Source organism: Hemiscyllium ocellatum, chromosome 2 (assembly GCF_020745735.1).
Source record: "Hemiscyllium ocellatum isolate sHemOce1 chromosome 2, sHemOce1.pat.X.cur, whole genome shotgun sequence".
NCBI lineage: Eukaryota > Metazoa > Chordata > Chondrichthyes > Orectolobiformes > Hemiscylliidae > Hemiscyllium > Hemiscyllium ocellatum.
This window is the reverse complement of record NC_083402.1, coordinates 1125406-1142697: the sequence shown is the minus strand read 5'-3', so window position 1 is coordinate 1142697 and position 17292 is coordinate 1125406. Positions and strand designations below refer to the sequence as shown.

Here is a 17292-nt window from a genome sequence, read left to right as displayed (position 1 = left end):
AGGCAGCAAAGTGCCCTAGAAAAGCACTACATGAAATCAATTATTATACTCTATAACAAATGGATTGAAGCAGTTAACAAATTTATTTATCTCCGTAGCACCAAATCCTGAGTAGTTCACATTGATGGGCAAAAGTGAGGACTGCAGATGCTGGAGATTAGAGTAGAGAGTGTGGTGCTGGAAAAGCACAGCAGGTCAGGCAGCATCCGAGGAGCAGGGAAATCGATGTATTGGACAAAAGCCCTTCACCAGGAATGAAGGGTTATCTGCCGAAGGGCTTTCCTGACGAAGGACTTTTGCCCGAGATGTCGATTCTCCTGCTCCTCGGATGCTGTCTGACCTGCTGTGCTTTTCCAACAGCACACTGTCAATACTAGTTCACATTGATGACAAAGTCAACAAATGAGCCGTCAAGTCCAGGACTGTCTTTGGCAAGTTATGGTATAAACAACTGTTGTGCTTTCCAAGTTCTTGTAGGCTGATAAAACAGACAACTTATTTCACGTGTTATGAAATTGAAGGCATGAACTGTACCTTTAAGAGAGAATGAATGCTGTTCTGAACTGAGATGACAAGCATCTGTGTATATTACGAGATGGCAGCCCCAGAGTGTACTGGAAAACTGAAAATATGTAACATTTGGCTGTGAAATGGATAGAGTCAGAGATAAAACAGACCCTTCAGTCCATCTCGTCCATGCCAACCAGATACCCAAACCTAATCTAGTCTGAATTGCCAGCACTTGGCCATACCCCTGTAAACCCTTCCTATCCATACAGCCATCTGGATGCATTTTAAATGTTGCAATTATACCAGCCTCCACCACTTCCTCTGGCAGCTCATTTCATACTCGCACCATCCTCTGCGTGAAAATGTTGTCCCTTTCATATCTTTCCATTCTCACCCTAAACCTATGCCTTCTAGCTATGGACTTGAGTTTTGGTTGCTGTTTTGGCAACAATTCAATTTTAATCTGTTTACGTTATGCCCAGGATACTAAAACCCAATAGAGTTTGAATTTCTTGTTTTGCCAACATCAAACTAATGAGACGATCCAATGTTGAGAGGGATATAAAATGCAGACCATTTGAAAATTGGTTAGAGTGCAACAGCCTTTGAGACAGATAAGCCTGGAGATCTAACATCCTGTTCTCCAATAAATTAGGAAACACTCTCTATCCAATGGTACCTTTTCCTATGAAACATACTCGCAGTAAGGAGAAAGACGAGGAGCCAGGGAATTCAGCAGCCTGAAGAGTGAAGTCACAGAAGACGAGGACGGCTGTGTGGTTTTGAAATTAAGTTGATGTAATTTTAGTAAGTGTCTTATTGTAACAGCATATTGTTATAGAGTTGGATGCAAATAATAAGCAGTTCAGATAAAGGGGGTGCTTAGAACTGTTTAATGTTCATTTTAAGAGTTAAAAAAATTGATGTTATTTTCTTTAAAATAGTGGAATTTGCAAGTTCTCTGTCACTAATATTTTAGCAGATTACAAGGCAAAGTGAGCTTTTCTGGGTGTTTGGTTTAACTAAGACTTGTTCACCTCAGTGGCAAAACAGTTTGGGTGCTTGGGTCCGAGATTTGGATTGGTTTAGATCGATCCAGTCTGAGATTTGAACAGAGTTGGGGTACAGAAGGTTACAGCAAATTTAAACACTTGCTGATTAGTGTCCTAGATCTTTAAATAAAACATAGATGAAAAATTTGGTTACCTGTGGTTGGTTAAATTAAAAGTGAGGGAAATGGCTCTGAACATTACTGAAGAGGTTCTGGGGTTTGAAGATGCTTCCCAAATTTGCCAAGAAAGTTCAGAAATAAAGAGGAAGTACATACTTTTAGAATTAGCAAATATGTTAGAATTGGGTTTAAACAGAGGCAAAAGGAAAGCTGAAGCTGTAATGGAGTTGGTCAAGCACTTCGGTGTATCAGAGAAACAGACAAGTGCAGTAGAGTTAGAAAACCTGAAATTGCAATTGAGGCAAATGGATTAAGATGATACAGGAAAGAGGAACCATGTTAGGAGAAAGAGGAAAAAAGAAGAAAGGGAGAGAAGGTTCTTAGCTGAACAAAACAGAGAGAATTTGAGAAGTTGCAAATTAGTCAAGAAAGTCAAGTCAACAGAAAGGAGATGGAAAGAGAACGTGGTGATGTATACAAATATGTTAAAACATTGCCACATTTTTATGAGAAAGACATCAGAGCCTTCTTTATTTCACTTGCAAAATTGTCTAGACAGATGGAGTGGCCAGATAACTTGTGAATAATGCCAGTTCAGGCTAAGCTGGAAGGTTGAGCTAGTGTATTTGCAGTGCTGTCAGATGAGGTGTCAAGAGATTATGCAGATGTCAAACAGGCTATTTTGAGTGTCTATAAATTGGTACCAGAAGCTTATAGACAGTGGTTCAGAAACATAAAGAAGGAACCATGTCAGACTTATGTTGAGTTCAAAATGATTAAACGTAGTAATTTTGATAGATGGGTGCAGGCCTTAAAAATAGGTAAGTCCTAAGAGGGTCTGAGAGAGATTATTCTGCAGGAGGAGTCTAAAAATTCACTTCCAGATATGATAAGAATTCAGGTAGACGAACAGAAAATTAAGAATTGAGAAGCGCAGCAGAGACAACAGATAAATGTGCATTGATGCATATGGTGAAATTTAGGTTCTGACAGGAATTTCATCCTGTGAGGGATAGAAATTGGGAGAAAGGGACCTTCACTACAGAACAAAGAGTAGATCACACTGGCAATACTTTAGCATGGATGAAAATGAAGCCCAGGTGGCTGGAAAGGAGGTGAAAGGCCTCAGATGTTTTCACTGTAATGGAGATGGACACATAAAATTATAATGCTGATGGTTTAAGGAGGGGGACTGGAAAAAGGTATTTTCACTGCAAGAAGGTGGGACACAAGATGGCAGCATTGGTCATTGAAGAAAGGCACTATGGATATAGATGTGGTAAAAGGGGCTAAGCCACAGCCATTAGTGAGAGTAGTAAAGGAAACATCAAGAAAAATTGAGGAATTGCAGGAGTTGAACAACCTAGGAAGGGGCTGGATATTGAGTTAGTACCCGATCTCTATACAGACTTCACCTCTGTGGGTCAAACTTACTCAGGAAGAACAGGTAGAGAAGGTAAAGTTATAATTTTGAGAGGTACGGGAGCTAATCAGTCTTGAATAGTAAGGGATGAATGTATTTGAATGTTACTCGAAAGAGTGGTAATTTGTGGAATAGTTGGACAGAAATTTAGCATTCCCCTAAGGTCAGGTTGGAGATCCAAATCACGACTGGGGAAGTAACAGTTGGAGCGATTGACAGAGTGTCAGCTCGAGAAATACAGTTTGTTCTTGGGAACTACTTAGCAAGATTTACGGTGGGAGTGAATTTCTTTGTTGTAGAGAAGCCAAAGGCAGACCAGGGAACTCAGGAGTTAAAAGAAAAATACCCTGGAATTTTTCCAGACTGCATTGTAACAAGATTCCACTGTCAAAGGTCACAGCAAGCAGCAAAAACTAAAGAAAAAGACAAAGGAGGTTTGGTTAGCTGACACTCTATCTGATGTAAAGGTGCAGGAAAAACCTAAACAGGTAGAGGGTCAGGCAGAAGAGTTTGGTTCTGAAAGGCTAAAGGACTTATAACAAACATGAGACAATTATATATCAATGCATACTCAGAAAAGGAATCAGAACGTATTCCTGAGGGTTATCATGCGGAGGAGTCGGTGTTGTACTGGGGTGTACAAAGTTAAAAATCACACAACACTAGGTGATAGTCCAACAGGTTCATTTGGAAGCACTAGCTTTCGGAGTGCTGCTCCTTCATCAGGTGGTTACTGAAGAAGCAGTGCTATGAAAGCTAGTGCTTCCAAATAAACCTGTTGGACTATAACCTGGTTTTGTGAGATTTTTAACTTCCTGATGGTTATTATCTTAAAGACAGAATCCTAAGGCAAAAATGGAGACCACAGCAGTTTAGTGCAGAGGAGAAATGAGCGTAAGTGCATCAGATTGTGTTGCCGGTAGACAGGAAGTGTCATGGGTAGCACATGAATTACCAGTAGGTGGTCATCAGGATGTCTCAGGCTAAGGTACAAAAGCACTTCTATTTGCCTGGACTGCACATGGATGTGGTTAAATTTGCTGTACATATCATATGTGCCAAATGGTAGGTAAGCCACAGACAGAAATAAAACAGCACCTTCATTGCTGATTCCCACACTGAAGAACCTTTCACCCAGGTTATGATTGACTGCGTATGATTCCTCCCTAAAACTAAAAGTGGGAACAGTACTTGCTAACCATAATGGACATCTACCAGATTTCAGGAGGCAATGCCATTACGGTATATTCAGGACAAAAGGTGTTGGAGGACTTGATTGCTTTCTTTACCTAGTATGGGCTATCCAGAGAGATTCAGACAGACCAAGAATCTAATTTTATTGCTAGGCTGTTTAAGAAAGTCATGGACAGCTTAGGCATGCAGCACTTTAAATCAAGTGTGCACCATCCTGAAGCCCAGAATGCTTTAGAAAGGTGGTATCAGATCCTGAAGACCATGTTGAGAACGTACTGTCAGGATTACCCGAATGATTGGGATAAAGGTATCCCATTTGTACTGTATCCCATTAGAGATGCCCCAAATTAATTTTCTGTTCGATCATGATTAGTATGTTTGTCAACCCCATACTCCTTCCTTCTCCCCATAACCTATGATCCTTTACTAATCAAGAACCTATCTATCCCGGTCATAAATACACATATGACTTGGCTTCCACAGCCTTCTGTGACAAGGAGTTCCAGATTCACCAATTTCTAAGTGAAGAAACTCAATCCTACTCCTGTCCTGAGCAACAGGAGTTTGAATCTCACTGTCACATATGGTGAAATTTGAATTCAATGGAAATCTGTAATAAAAAGCTGGTTGACTGTCATAAAAGTTCATCTGGAACACTAATGTCTTTTAAGGAATGTGACTCCAGACCTATAGCAATGTGGTTAACTCTTAACTGCTGTCAGGGCAATAAAAGCTGGCCTAGTCAGCGATACCCACACCCCTGGTACAAAAAAACAAAACGATCAATGGTAATCTCTGCAGGATGTTGACAATGTTCTGAATCATGGAGTTTTTGTTCAGGATGTGAAGCTGCAAGATAGCACCAGTGTGGGGCTCCTGAGATGGAGCTTGCCCGCCTCCAGTCATTTTCTTTCCTTTTTTTAGTTCTTTTAAGTTTTCTTTTGTCTCTACTCACCTTCTAGAGGGAGCCTGGTTGTGTAGGCAGTTGCAGCGACAGCAGAGGCTGGGGACCCACAGTGGGGACATTGCCGTCACCCACAAAGCAATCGGGCAGACCTCTGGCAGTCAGTGACATCGTGTAAGTGGCTGAATGCCTGGAGTAGCACCAGAGCGGAACTCCAGCAGTCAGCCGGATGGAGGCACGGGATCAAGAGACCAAGCCCAGCACGGAAGAGGATGGCAGCCGACAAGACAGCACACGGAGACGCTGGGATGGAGGGATAGAGACCTCATGGGGAAAGCCCAGTGTGGAGCAACTGCAGGCCGATAGCTCAAGGACGGTTGTGATTTGGAACTTTTAACTTTATTTCTGATTTACTACTTTATACCTAAGATTTTGTACCCAGATGGCAACATTGTGGCAACATTGTAAACTTTTCACTGTACTCTTATATCCCTGTACTTGAGTATGTGAGACAATAAAACCTAATTCTAAAAAGAAAATGCACTGCCTTAGCGTGCTGTGGAGGTAGATTCAAATCATCACTTCCAAAAGTGAATTGGATCATATTCTGAAGGCTGTGATTCCTGACACCTATAATGTATGCAAAAAGGCTTACACATGCACACTTTATGCAGTGCATAATACCTATACACATAACCATCTGCTGGAAGCGATATATTAGGTTAGACAGATGATAACCCACTAAAAACAAAACAAAATTAGGCTAACTGGACTTTGTTCAACTTTTTAAACTATAATTCAAGGAATCAATGTCAGAGCCAAAATTATCTACGGTCTATGTGAATGACTTAGATGTTGAAACCGATTTCACTATAGTCAAATTCACAGATGACATAAATATAAGGAAAGCAAGTCTGCAATAAGGTAGATTAAGTCACTGGACAAAAATGTAGCAGATTTAGCATAATTTAAGAAAATGCGAACCTGTTCAATTTGGTAGCCAAAGTAGGAAAACAGATTGTTCTAATGGATGATGGTTTCAGAATGTTGTTTCAGATAAACACAACAGTTACAAGGACAGGTCAGAGGCTAGGGACACTGGGTGAGTAACTCACCTCCTGACTCCCAAAGCCTATCCATCATCTACAAGGCACAAATCAGAAGTGCGATAGAATACTCATTTACCTGGATTGGAGCAGCTCCAACGACTCTCAAGAAGCTTAACACAATCCATGACAAGCCTGCTTAATTGGTACAAATCCACTTCCTCAGTAGCTGTACCATCTGCATTGCAAGAGTTCACCAAAGTCCCTTAGACAGGACCTTCCAAACCCACGATGACTTCCAGTTGGAAGGATAACGGCAGCATATATATGGGAACACCACCAGCTACAAGTTACCCTCCAAAACACTCAGGAAGTCACAGAATCATAAAGCATGGAAACAGACCCTTCAGTTCAACCAGTCCATGCCAACTATCACCCCAAACTAAACTTGGCCCATATCCCTCCAATCATTACATATTCATGTATTTATCTAAATGTCTTGTAACCATACCTGCATCCACCATTTCCTCTGGAAATTCATTCCACACACAAACCACCATGTAAAAAAAAAAGTCCCTCGTCTTTTTTAAATCTTTCTTCTCTCAACTTAAAAATATGCTTCTTAATCTTGAAATTCTATCTTGAAATATATCAGCAGTCTTTTAAGGTTGCTGGGGCAAAATCCTGGAATTTCCACCCTAACAGCATTATGAGTCAACTAAAGCATATGGACTGCCACGGTTCAAGAATACAGCTTGCCACCCACCTTCTCAAAGGAAACCAAAGATGGGCAATAAATACTGGTTCAGCCAGAGATGTCCTTGTACCATGAATTAATAAAAAGATTATTCGGATGGCGGTTGGTTTTTAATGAATTTTATCACAACATGTGGATGCAAAAATAAAGTCGTCTCATTTCAACTGTAAAGGACACCAGTAGGACCACTCCTGGAATACTGTGGGACAGTTGTCTCCTGACTTAAGGTAGGATGTACTTGCAATGGAGGTGATTCAGGGAATGTTTATTAGGCTGAATCCTGGGGCGCAGGGACAAAATCAGAAGTTGCCGGAAAAGCTCAGCAGGCAGCATCTGTGAATAAAAATCAGGTGTCCCTTCCTCAGAACTCCTGGGGCAAAAGGGTTGTCTCACAAGGAGGGGCAGAGAAAGCTGAATCTACTCACTGAAGTTTAGGAATTTCTTCTAAGGATCATTAGCCTTTGGAATAATCTTGGAGAGAGCGCGCGCGAGACAGGGAGAGCGCGGGGGCGCGCGCGAGACAGGGAGAGCGCGGGGGCGCGCGCGAGACAGGGAGAGCGCGGGGGCGCGCGCGAGACAGGGAGAGCGCGGGGGCGCGCGCGAGACAGGGAGAGCGCGGGGGCGCGCGCGAGACAGGGAGAGCGCGGGGGCGCGCGCGAGACAGGGAGAGCGCGGGGGCGCGCGCGAGACAGGGAGAGCGCGGGGGCGCGCGCGAGACAGGGAGAGCGCGGGGGCGCGCGCGAGACAGGGAGAGCGCGGGGGCGCGCGCGAGACAGGGAGAGCGCGGGGGCGCGCGCGAGACAGGGAGAGCGCGGGGGCGCGCGCGAGACAGGGAGAGCGCGGGGGCGCGCGCGAGACAGGGAGAGCGCGGGGGCGCGCGCGAGAGAGAGAGAGCGGGGGCGCGCGCGAGAGAGAGAGAGAGCGGGGGCGCGCGAGAGAGAGAGAGAGAGAGCGGGGGCGCGCGAGAGAGAGCGGGGGCGCGCGAGAGAGAGCGGGGGCGCGCGAGAGAGAGAGCGGGGCGCGCGAGAGAGAGAGCGGGGGGCGCGCGCGAGAGAGAGCGGGGGCGCGCGCGAGAGAGAGCGGGGGCGCGCGCGAGAGAGAGCGGGGGCGCGCGCGAGAGAGAGCGGGGGCGCGCGCGAGAGAGAGCGGGGGCGCGCGCGAGAGAGAGCGGGGGCGCGCGCGAGAGAGAGCGGGGGCGCGCGCGAGAGAGAGCGGGGGCGCGCGCGAGAGAGAGCGGGGGCGCGCGCGAGAGAGAGCGGGGGCGCGCGCGAGAGAGAGCGGGGGCGCGCGCGAGAGAGAGCGGGGGCGCGCGCGAGAGAGAGCGGGGGGCGCGCGCGAGAGAGAGCGGGGGCGCGCGCGAGAGAGAGCGGGGGCGCGCGCGAGAGAGAGCGGGGGCGCGCGCGAGAGAGAGCGGGGGCGCGCGCGAGAGAGAGCGGGGGGCGCGCGCGAGAGAGAGCGGGGGGCGCGCGCGAGAGAGAGCGGGGGGCGCGCGAGAGAGAGAGCGGGGGCGCGCGCGAGAGAGAGCGGGGGCGCGCGCGAGAGAGAGCGGGGGGCGCGCGCGAGAGAGAGCGGGGGCGCGCGCGAGAGAGAGCGGGGGGGCGCGCGCGAGAGAGAGCGGGGGCGCGCGCGAGAGAGAGCGGGGGCGCGCGCGAGAGAGAGCGGGGGCGCGCGCGAGAGAGAGCGGGGGGGCGCGCGAGAGAGAGCGGGGGGCGCGCGCGAGAGAGAGCGGGGGCGCGCGCGAGAGAGAGCGGGGGCGCGCGCGAGAGAGAGCGGGGGCGCGCGCGAGAGAGAGCGGGGGGCGCGCGCGAGAGAGAGCGGGGGCGCGCGCGAGAGAGAGCGGGGGCGCGCGCGAGAGAGAGCGGGGGGCGCGCGCGAGAGAGAGCGGGGGCGCGCGCGAGAGAGAGCGGGGGCGCGCGCGAGAGAGAGCGGGGGCGCGCGCGAGAGAGAGCGGGGGCGCGCGCGAGAGAGAGCGGGGGCGCGCGCGAGAGAGAGCGGGGGCGCGCGCGAGAGAGAGCGGGGGCGCGCGCGAGAGAGAGCGGGGGCGCGCGCGAGAGAGAGCGGGGGCGCGCGCGAGAGAGAGCGGGGGCGCGCGCGAGAGAGAGCGGGGGCGCGCGCGAGAGAGAGCGGGGGCGCGCGCGAGAGAGAGCGGGGGCGCGCGCGAGAGAGAGCGGGGGCGCGCGCGAGAGAGAGCGGGGGCGCGCGCGAGAGAGAGCGGGGGCGCGCGCGAGAGAGAGCGGGGGCGCGCGCGAGAGAGAGCGGGGGCGCGCGCGAGAGAGAGCGGGGGGCGCGCGAGAGAGAGAGCGGGAGCGCGCGAGAGAGAGAGCGGGGGCGCGAGAGAGAGAGAGCGGGGGCGCGAGAGAGAGAGAGCGGGGGCGCGCGAGAGAGAGAGAGCGGGGGCGCACGAGAGAGAGAGCGGGGGCGCGCGAGAGAGAGAGAGAGGGCGCGCGAGAGAGAGAGAGCGGGGGCGCGCGAGAGAGAGAGCGGGGGCGCGCGCGAGAGAGAGCGGGGGCGCGCGAGAGAGAGAGCGGGGGCGCGCGAGAGAGAGCGGGTGCGCGCGAGAGAGAGAGCGCGCGAGAAAGAGAGAGCGGGGGCGCGCGAGAGAGAGAGCGGGGGCGCGCGAGAGAGAGAGAGCGGGGGCGCGCGAGAGAGAGAGAGCGGGGGCGCGCGAGAGAGAGAGAGCAGGGGCGCGAGAGAGAGAGAGAGCAGGGGCGCGAGAGAGAGAGCGGGGGCGCGCGAGAGAGAGAGAGCGGGGGCGCGCGAGAGAGAGAGAGCGGGGGCGCGCGAGAGAGAGAGAGCGGGGGCGCGCGAGAGAGAGAGAGCGGGGGCGCGCGAGAGAGAGAGAGCGGGGGCGCGCGAGAGAGAGAGAGCGGGGGCGCGCGAGAGAGAGAGAGCGGGGGCGCGCGAGAGAGAGAGAGCGGGGGCGCGCGAGAGAGAGAGAGCGGGGGCGCGCGAGAGAGAGCGCGGGGGCGCGCGAGAGATAGAGAGAGAGCGCGCGGGGGCGCGAGAGAGAGAGAGCGAGCGGGGGCGCGAGAGAGAGAGCGAGCGGGGGCGCGAGAGAGAGAGCGAGCGGGGGCGCGAGAGAGAGAGCGAGCGGGGGCGCGAGAGAGAGCGCGAGCGGGGGCGCGAGAGAGAGCGCGAGCGGGGGCGCGAGAGAGAGAGCGGGGGCACGAGAGAGAGAGAGAGCGCGGGGGCGCGAGAGAGAGAGAGCGCGGGGGCGCGAGAGAGAGAGAGCGCGGGGGCGCGAGAGAGAGAGAGCGCGGGGGCGCGAGAGAGAGAGAGCGCGGGGGGCGCGAGAGAGAGAGAGCGGGGGCGCGCGAGAGAGAGAGCGGGGGCGCGCGAGAGAGAGAGCGGGGGCGCGCGAGAGAGAGAGCGGGGGCGCGCGAGAGAGAGAGCGGGGGCGCGCGAGAGAGAGAGCGGGGGCACGCGAGAGAGAGAGAGAGAGAGAGAGAGAGCGGGGGCGCGAGAGAGAGAGAGAGCGGAGGCGCGAGAGAGAGAGAGAGCGGGGGCGCGAGAGAGAGAGAGAGAGCGGGGGCGCGCGAGAGAGAGAGCGGGGGCGCGCGAGAGAGAGAGCGGGGGCGCGCGAGAGAGAGAGCGGGGGCGCGCGAGAGAGAGAGCGGGGGCGCGCGAGAGAGAGAGCGGGGGCACGCGAGAGAGAGAGAGAGAGAGAGAGAGAGAGAGCGGGGGCGCGAGAGAGAGAGAGAGCGGAGGCGCGAGAGAGAGAGAGAGCGGGGGCGCGAGAGAGAGAGAGAGAGCGGGGGCGCGCGAGAGAGAGAGCGGGGGCGCGCGAGAGAGAGAGCGGGGGCGCGCGAGAGAGAGAGCGGGGGCGCGCGAGAGAGAGAGCGGGGGCGCGCGAGAGAGAGAGCGGGGGGCGCGCGAGAGAGAGAGAGAGAGCGCGGTGGCGCGAGAGAGAGAGAGAGCGGGGGCGCGAGAGAGAGAGAGAGCGGGGGCGCGAGAGAGAGAGAGAGCGGGGGCGCGAGAGCGAGAGCGCGAGAAAGAGCGGGGGCGCAAGAGAGCGAGTGAGTATAGTGCAATGGTGGTCACCTGTAATGTGACATGAACCTAAGATCCCATTGAGGCCCTCCTTATGGGTACCAAACGTAGATATCAGCCTCTGCTCGGCTACTTTTCGCTGCTGCCTATCCCGAAGTCCACCTTGAAGGATGGTCACCTGAAGGTCAGAGGTCGAATGTCCTGGACCACTGAAGTGTTCCCCAACTGGGAGGGGACACTCCCGTCTGTTGATCGTTGTGCGGTGCCCATTCATCCGTTGTTGTAGCCTTTGCTCATGTTTCTCCAGTTACCATGTCTCAGGGCATCCTTGCCTGCAACGTATAAGATAGACAACGTTGGCTGAGTCACACGAGTACCTGCCATGAACAAGGTGGGAGGTGTCCCCACGCGTAATGGTGACATCTATGTCCACAATGTGACACGTCTTGCAGTGCCTGCCGTGACAGGGTTGTATGGAGTTGCCCTGAGAGCCGGGCAGATTGCTACGAACAATGATCTGTTTGAGGTTTGGCAGTTGATTAAAGGCAAGTCATGAAGGTGTGGGGAAGGTCTTGGTGAGGTGCTCATCCTCATTGATAATGTGTTGCAGATCACGAAGAACATGGCGTAGTTTTTCAGCTCCTGGGAAATACTGAACAACGAAGGGTACCCTGTCGGTTGCAGCACGTGTCTGTCTCCTGAGGAGGTCATTACGGTTCCTTGCTGTGACATGTCTGAACTGGCAGTTGATGAATTGGGCATCGTACCCCGTTCTTGTGAGGGCATCCCTGAGTACTTCCATTCCTCCTCATCTGAGCAGATCCGGTGTACGCGTAGGGCTTGTCCAAAGGGGATGGCTGTTTTAATGTGTTTTGGATGGAAGCTGGAGAAGTGTAGCATTGTGAGGTTGTCTGTGGGTTTGCAGTAGAGTGTGGTGCTGAGGTATCCGTCCTTGATGGAGACGCATGTGTCCAAGAATGAGACAGATAGTCGAGAGTAATCCATGGTGAGTTTGGTGGTGGGAGGAAACTTGATGTCACTGTGTAGTTTTATCAGTGACTCCTCACCATGGGTCCAGAGGAAGAAAATGTCATCAATGTACCTGGTGTACAATGTCGGTTGGAGATCCTGCATGGAGAAGAAGTCTTGTTTGAACCGGTGCATAAAAATGTTGGCATATTGGGGTGCAAATATGGTCCCCATGGCTGTTCCATGTGTCTGGATGAAGAACTGGTTACAAAGGTGAAGATGTTGTGATCAAAGATAAAGCAGATGAGTTGTAGGATGACGTTTGGAGATTGGCAGTTGTTGCCACGATGCTATCCTTGTGGGGGATGCTGGTGTAGAGTGCGGAAACGTTCAATGTGACGAGGAATGTTCCTGGTTTGACTGATCCGTGGGTGCTGAGTTTCTGTAAGAAATCCTTAGTGTCGCGACAGAAGCTGGGGACCCTCTGTACAATAGGTTTCGAGATGCCTTCAACATTGCCGGAGAGATTCTCACATAGGGTCCCATTGTCGGACATGATGGGACATCCTGGTGTGTTGGCTTTGTGTACCTTTGGAAGGCAGTAAAATTCGCCTACACGAGAAGTACGTGGGATGACGGCGCGTAGGGAACTCTGAAGGACTGGATCCAAAGTTCTGATCAATGTTTTTGTAAAACACAGGCATGTTCTTTGGTCAGATCAGCTGGTAGTTGCCTGTAGTGTTCCTGGTTATTCAGTTGTCGGTACACTTCCTTGCACTTCAGTGGTCCAGGACATTCGCCCTCGGACCTTCAGGTGACAATCCTCCAAGGCGGACTTTGGGACAAGCAGCAGCGAAAAGTGGCCAAGCAGAGGCTGATAGCTAAGTCTATAGGGAGGGTACCCTGGTACCCATAGGGAGGGCCTCAACCGGGACCTTGGGTTCATATCACATTACAGGTGACCACCATTGCACTATACACACACACAGGCACACGGACGCACACACACCCCCACATGCACCCCCTCACAGACTTAAAGACACTCTACACTCACTACACACACACACACACACTTTCTCACATTCACGACCCCCAACCCAGACAGACAGACACACACACACACACACACACACACACACACACGAAGACTCACATGCACACATTTTTGTGGGGTGAATTTGTACTTGCAGGGTTACATTGTACTTTGCTCAAAAACTGCATGCGTTCATGTAGAACTCTGAGCTCAAAAACTGCATGAATTTATGTAAAACTCTGTTCTCTCTCTTTTTAGATTAGAATCAATCTAAACATCATGGCATAAACAGAGAACACGGGGGCTAACACCTTCAACATATTGTCTAGCTATCACCATTGTTAACAGCTAACCTGAGAATGCAAATTTTTAAAAAAGGTTTTGTGATTTACACATGAAAGAAGTGAAACTATCATGGCAAACAGAGAAAGACTTAACAGACAATCAATTTTCAACGTATAATTTCAACTGTAAATTTTTGCTTTAAATTCAGTGTTTAGGATTGAGCCCTCCACATGATGAAGGAACGATGCTCCAAAAGCTAGTGTGCTTCCAATTAAACCTGTTGGACTATAACCTGGTGTTGTATGATTTTTAACTTTGTACACCCCAGTCCAACACTGGCATCTCCAAATCGTAATGTGTCTGTTGATAGAGTTCTAGGAATGCTAGATAGAGTTCCGGTTGGAATGCCAAGCTTCTAGGAATTCGCGTGCAGGTGTGTTTGGGTGGCCTAGGGTGAATGTGTTGTTCCAGTCGAAGTGATGTCCTTCCTAACCTATATGCAAGAGACATACATGAGAATTCCTAGAAGCACGGCATTCCAACCGGAACTCTATCACAAACACATTGACTTGGATCCCATTTACCAGCTCCTGAGAAAAAGAACAGGAGATTATATCATTATAGGAAATGATATCACCACAGGAAATGTCACCACTAACCTAGGAAACGTAAACATATAAATAGAAAGCGGGCTACACCACCAGTGCTTCGTTTGGAGGCTCACTGACAACATTATCTAATAGGCTGACGAAACATCAGAAAACAAACCTTCCCGCTCAGCGAGCAAACCTACATCCAGAAACTCAACTTGAGCTACAAGTCTTCTCAAAACTCAGCAGTCAAGAGTTATGGGAAACAGACAGGAAAATGAGTTAAAACCACAATCAATCAGACTAGTCATGATCTTACTGAATGGTAGAGACACATGATTGCGTATGCCCTTCAGAACTTTGTACATCACAATCAGAACCCCTCAGTCTTCTCTGATCCAAGGATACAACCTTAACCTATTTACTCTCTGTTCAAAGTGGAATCGTTCCAGCCCAGGGAACATTGTGGTGAATCTCCTTGGTACCCTCTTGAATGCAATCACATCCTCCCTACAGGAAGGTGACCAGAATTATAGAGTACTCCAGCTGTGGTGTAACTAATGATATTTACAGATATACAGGCTCCTTGCTTTTGCATTCAATGAAGGCAGGTATCCCATATGCCGCCTTAACCACTTCCCTATACTATTGCTTTTAAGGATTTATGGACATGCACACCAAGGCTCCTCTGCTCCTATATACCGGGGACTGCTGCCACCCAAAATGCAACATCTAATACTTTTCAGGATTAAATTCCATTTGCCACTTCTCTGCACTTCTACTGTCCTGCAGTCTAAGGCCTTCCTCCTCATTATTTATCAAACCACCATGTTTTGTGTCATTTGCGAACTCACTGATCAACCTCCTGCATTCACGTCTAGATCATGAATGTACACTACTAACAAGGGACCCAACAATGATCCCTGTTATATGCCAATGGACATAGGACTCCAGTCACAAAAATACCCTTCAATCATCACTCTCTGCTACCTGTCATGAAGCCACTTATAAATCCAATTTTCCTAACTACTCTAGACCCTATGTACTCTTAGTTTCTTAAGCAGCATAACATGAGAGATCTTATCAAAAGCCTTACTCAAGTTCGTACAGACTGCATCAGCTTTACTCACATCATCGACGCATCTAGTCAAAAAATCCAATCAAGTTTGTATATAATCTTCTCCCATACAAAGCAATGCTGACTATCCATGATTAGTCCTTCCCTCTCCAACTGGAGATTAATTTTGTCCCTCAGAATATTTTTCCAATTGATTCCCTACTGCAGATATTAAGTTTACTGGCCTATAGCTTCTCGGTTCATCCCTACCACCTAACTTGAATAATGGCAGCATACTAGCTATCCTCCAGTCCTTTGGAACCTCTCATGGCCAGAATGTTTTTGAAAATTAATGTTAAAACACCTGCAATCTCCTCCTTTGCCTCCCACAGCAATCTGCGATAATCTCATCTCGGCCTGGGGAATTATTTACTTTCAAGCCTATTAAAACTACTAATATCTCCTCATTCTTAATGCTTATTCTTTCAAGTATATCACAGACTCCTCCTTGATTTCCACACCCAGTGTCCTTTTCTACAATGAATGCAGACACGAAGTAATCATTTAAAACCTCAGCTATGCCTTCTGGATTCAAACACAGATTGCCACTTTGATCCCGAATGGGCCCTCCTCTCTCCCTAGTTATTCTTTCCCCTGATGTGCTTTCAAAAACATCTTGAATTTTCCTTTATATTATTTGCCAGTGTTTCTTTTGTTTTTTTCCCTCCCCTTTTCACCTTCCTCATTTTTTTTCTAAGTAACCCCTGCACTTTCCATACCTGTGTTAAGCCTTCAGTATGTACCATAAATTCCCCTTTCTTTTCCCCTTGTCGAAATTCTGCATATCTCTCAACATGGTCCCAGCCACCACCATTACAACTTGTTGGTCCTGCATACTTATTATTACCCTTTTGACTGTCACCGATCGTTCTGAAGTGGATTTTTCTTCAAGGAGCTCCTCCCAGTCCATTTTGTCGAGATTCTATCTTATCTTACAAAAATCAGCCTTCTGCCAATTCAGATCCTTTATTTCTGATCTTTGTTCTTATCCATAATTATGCTAAATCACTTTGAACTGTGGTCACTATCACCAAAATGCCACATCAACCACTTGCCCAGCTTTGTTCCCTAAAATTCAGTCTAGCATTGAATCCTCTCTTGCTGGACTTTCTGCATGCTGGCTCAAAAGCTCTCTTGGATACATTAAGATTCCTACCTCCTCTAAGCCTTTCACACTTTGCCTATCCCAGTTAATACTGGTGAAGTTGAAATGCCTTACGAATGCTACCCTATGATTTTTATGCATTTATAGAACCTTTATTACTGCTCTTACTCTTGCATTAAGTCCCATCCAAACATCATTTAAGCTCTCTTTGTTGATCTATAGTAGCTTCACATTAAGCTTTGCCTTAATTGTGAAACCTCCTACCTTTTAGATACCTCCCTCTCTCTGAATCTTTCAGTTCCCCAACATCAAAGATAACTGCTCAAATTCTAATCACTTGTGCACCTTACTCTTTAACTCTGCTCTGAATGATATTGTGACTTCAGCTGCTTTCAGGCACTTTATCAATAGAAAGTTGCTTTCACTTAATTTTGGGTTTCCAGTCTGTACAGTAGAATGTTTGCTTTGCACCGAAGACTTCAAATACATCATACCAGCTTCTTGAAAATGTTGTTTGTAAACAACTATACAGTGGAAATATTCGCACAAGGAAAACAAATCCTTACCCTTGCAAGAATGCTGGGATCCACAGCAACTACCTCAGATAGACACTTCATAGCTTTTGTTCGTACAGCGATCGCACTTTCTCCTAGTACACGCAGAATCTGGAAATAGAATATATCATATCCAATGCATAGACTGGTGGCTCAGGGGATGGAATTCACCAGAATAGATGACAGAATTTAAATTCTATTAATAAATCTGGAATGTAAAGCTGGTTCTAATCATGACATTCATAAAACTATCATTGATTGATGTTTTTTATAACAGCAGGGGTGATTCGTAATTACTCTCTGCAGTTTAAAGTCTGGTTGAAGATTTGTAGCTCGGGTGTCCGTTGTTGTGGTTCTGTTCGCCGAGCTGGAAGTTTTTGCTGCAAACGTTTCGTTCCCTGGCTAGGGAACATCATCAGTGCTATTGGAGCCTCCTGTGAAGCGCCGCTTTGATGTTTCTTCCGGTATTTATAGTGGTTTGTTCTTGCCGCTTCCGGGTGTCAGTTTCAGCTATAGTAGTTTGTATGTGGGGTCCAGGTCGATGTGTCTGTTGATGGATGTTCTTGCCGCTTCCGGGTGTCAGTTTCAGCTGTAGTGGTTTGTATATAGGGTCCAGGTCCATGTGTCTGTTAATGGAGTTTGTG

The 17292-nt window shown here is 49.4% G+C and overlaps 1 protein-coding gene across 3 annotated transcripts in view; it reads right to left on the bottom strand.

Moving 5' to 3' along the window:
* The window catches only part of nipbla (NIPBL cohesin loading factor a), a 529062-nt gene that overhangs the window by 165487 nt on the left and 346283 nt on the right, over positions 1-17292 (bottom strand). For all 3 annotated transcript variants that reach the window (XM_060834051.1, XM_060834059.1, XM_060834067.1), the window contains one exon: positions 16661-16759. In XM_060834051.1, coding sequence (XP_060690034.1) covers positions 16661-16759 — 99 coding nt within the window. The remainder of the gene's footprint in view (positions 1-16660; positions 16760-17292) is intronic.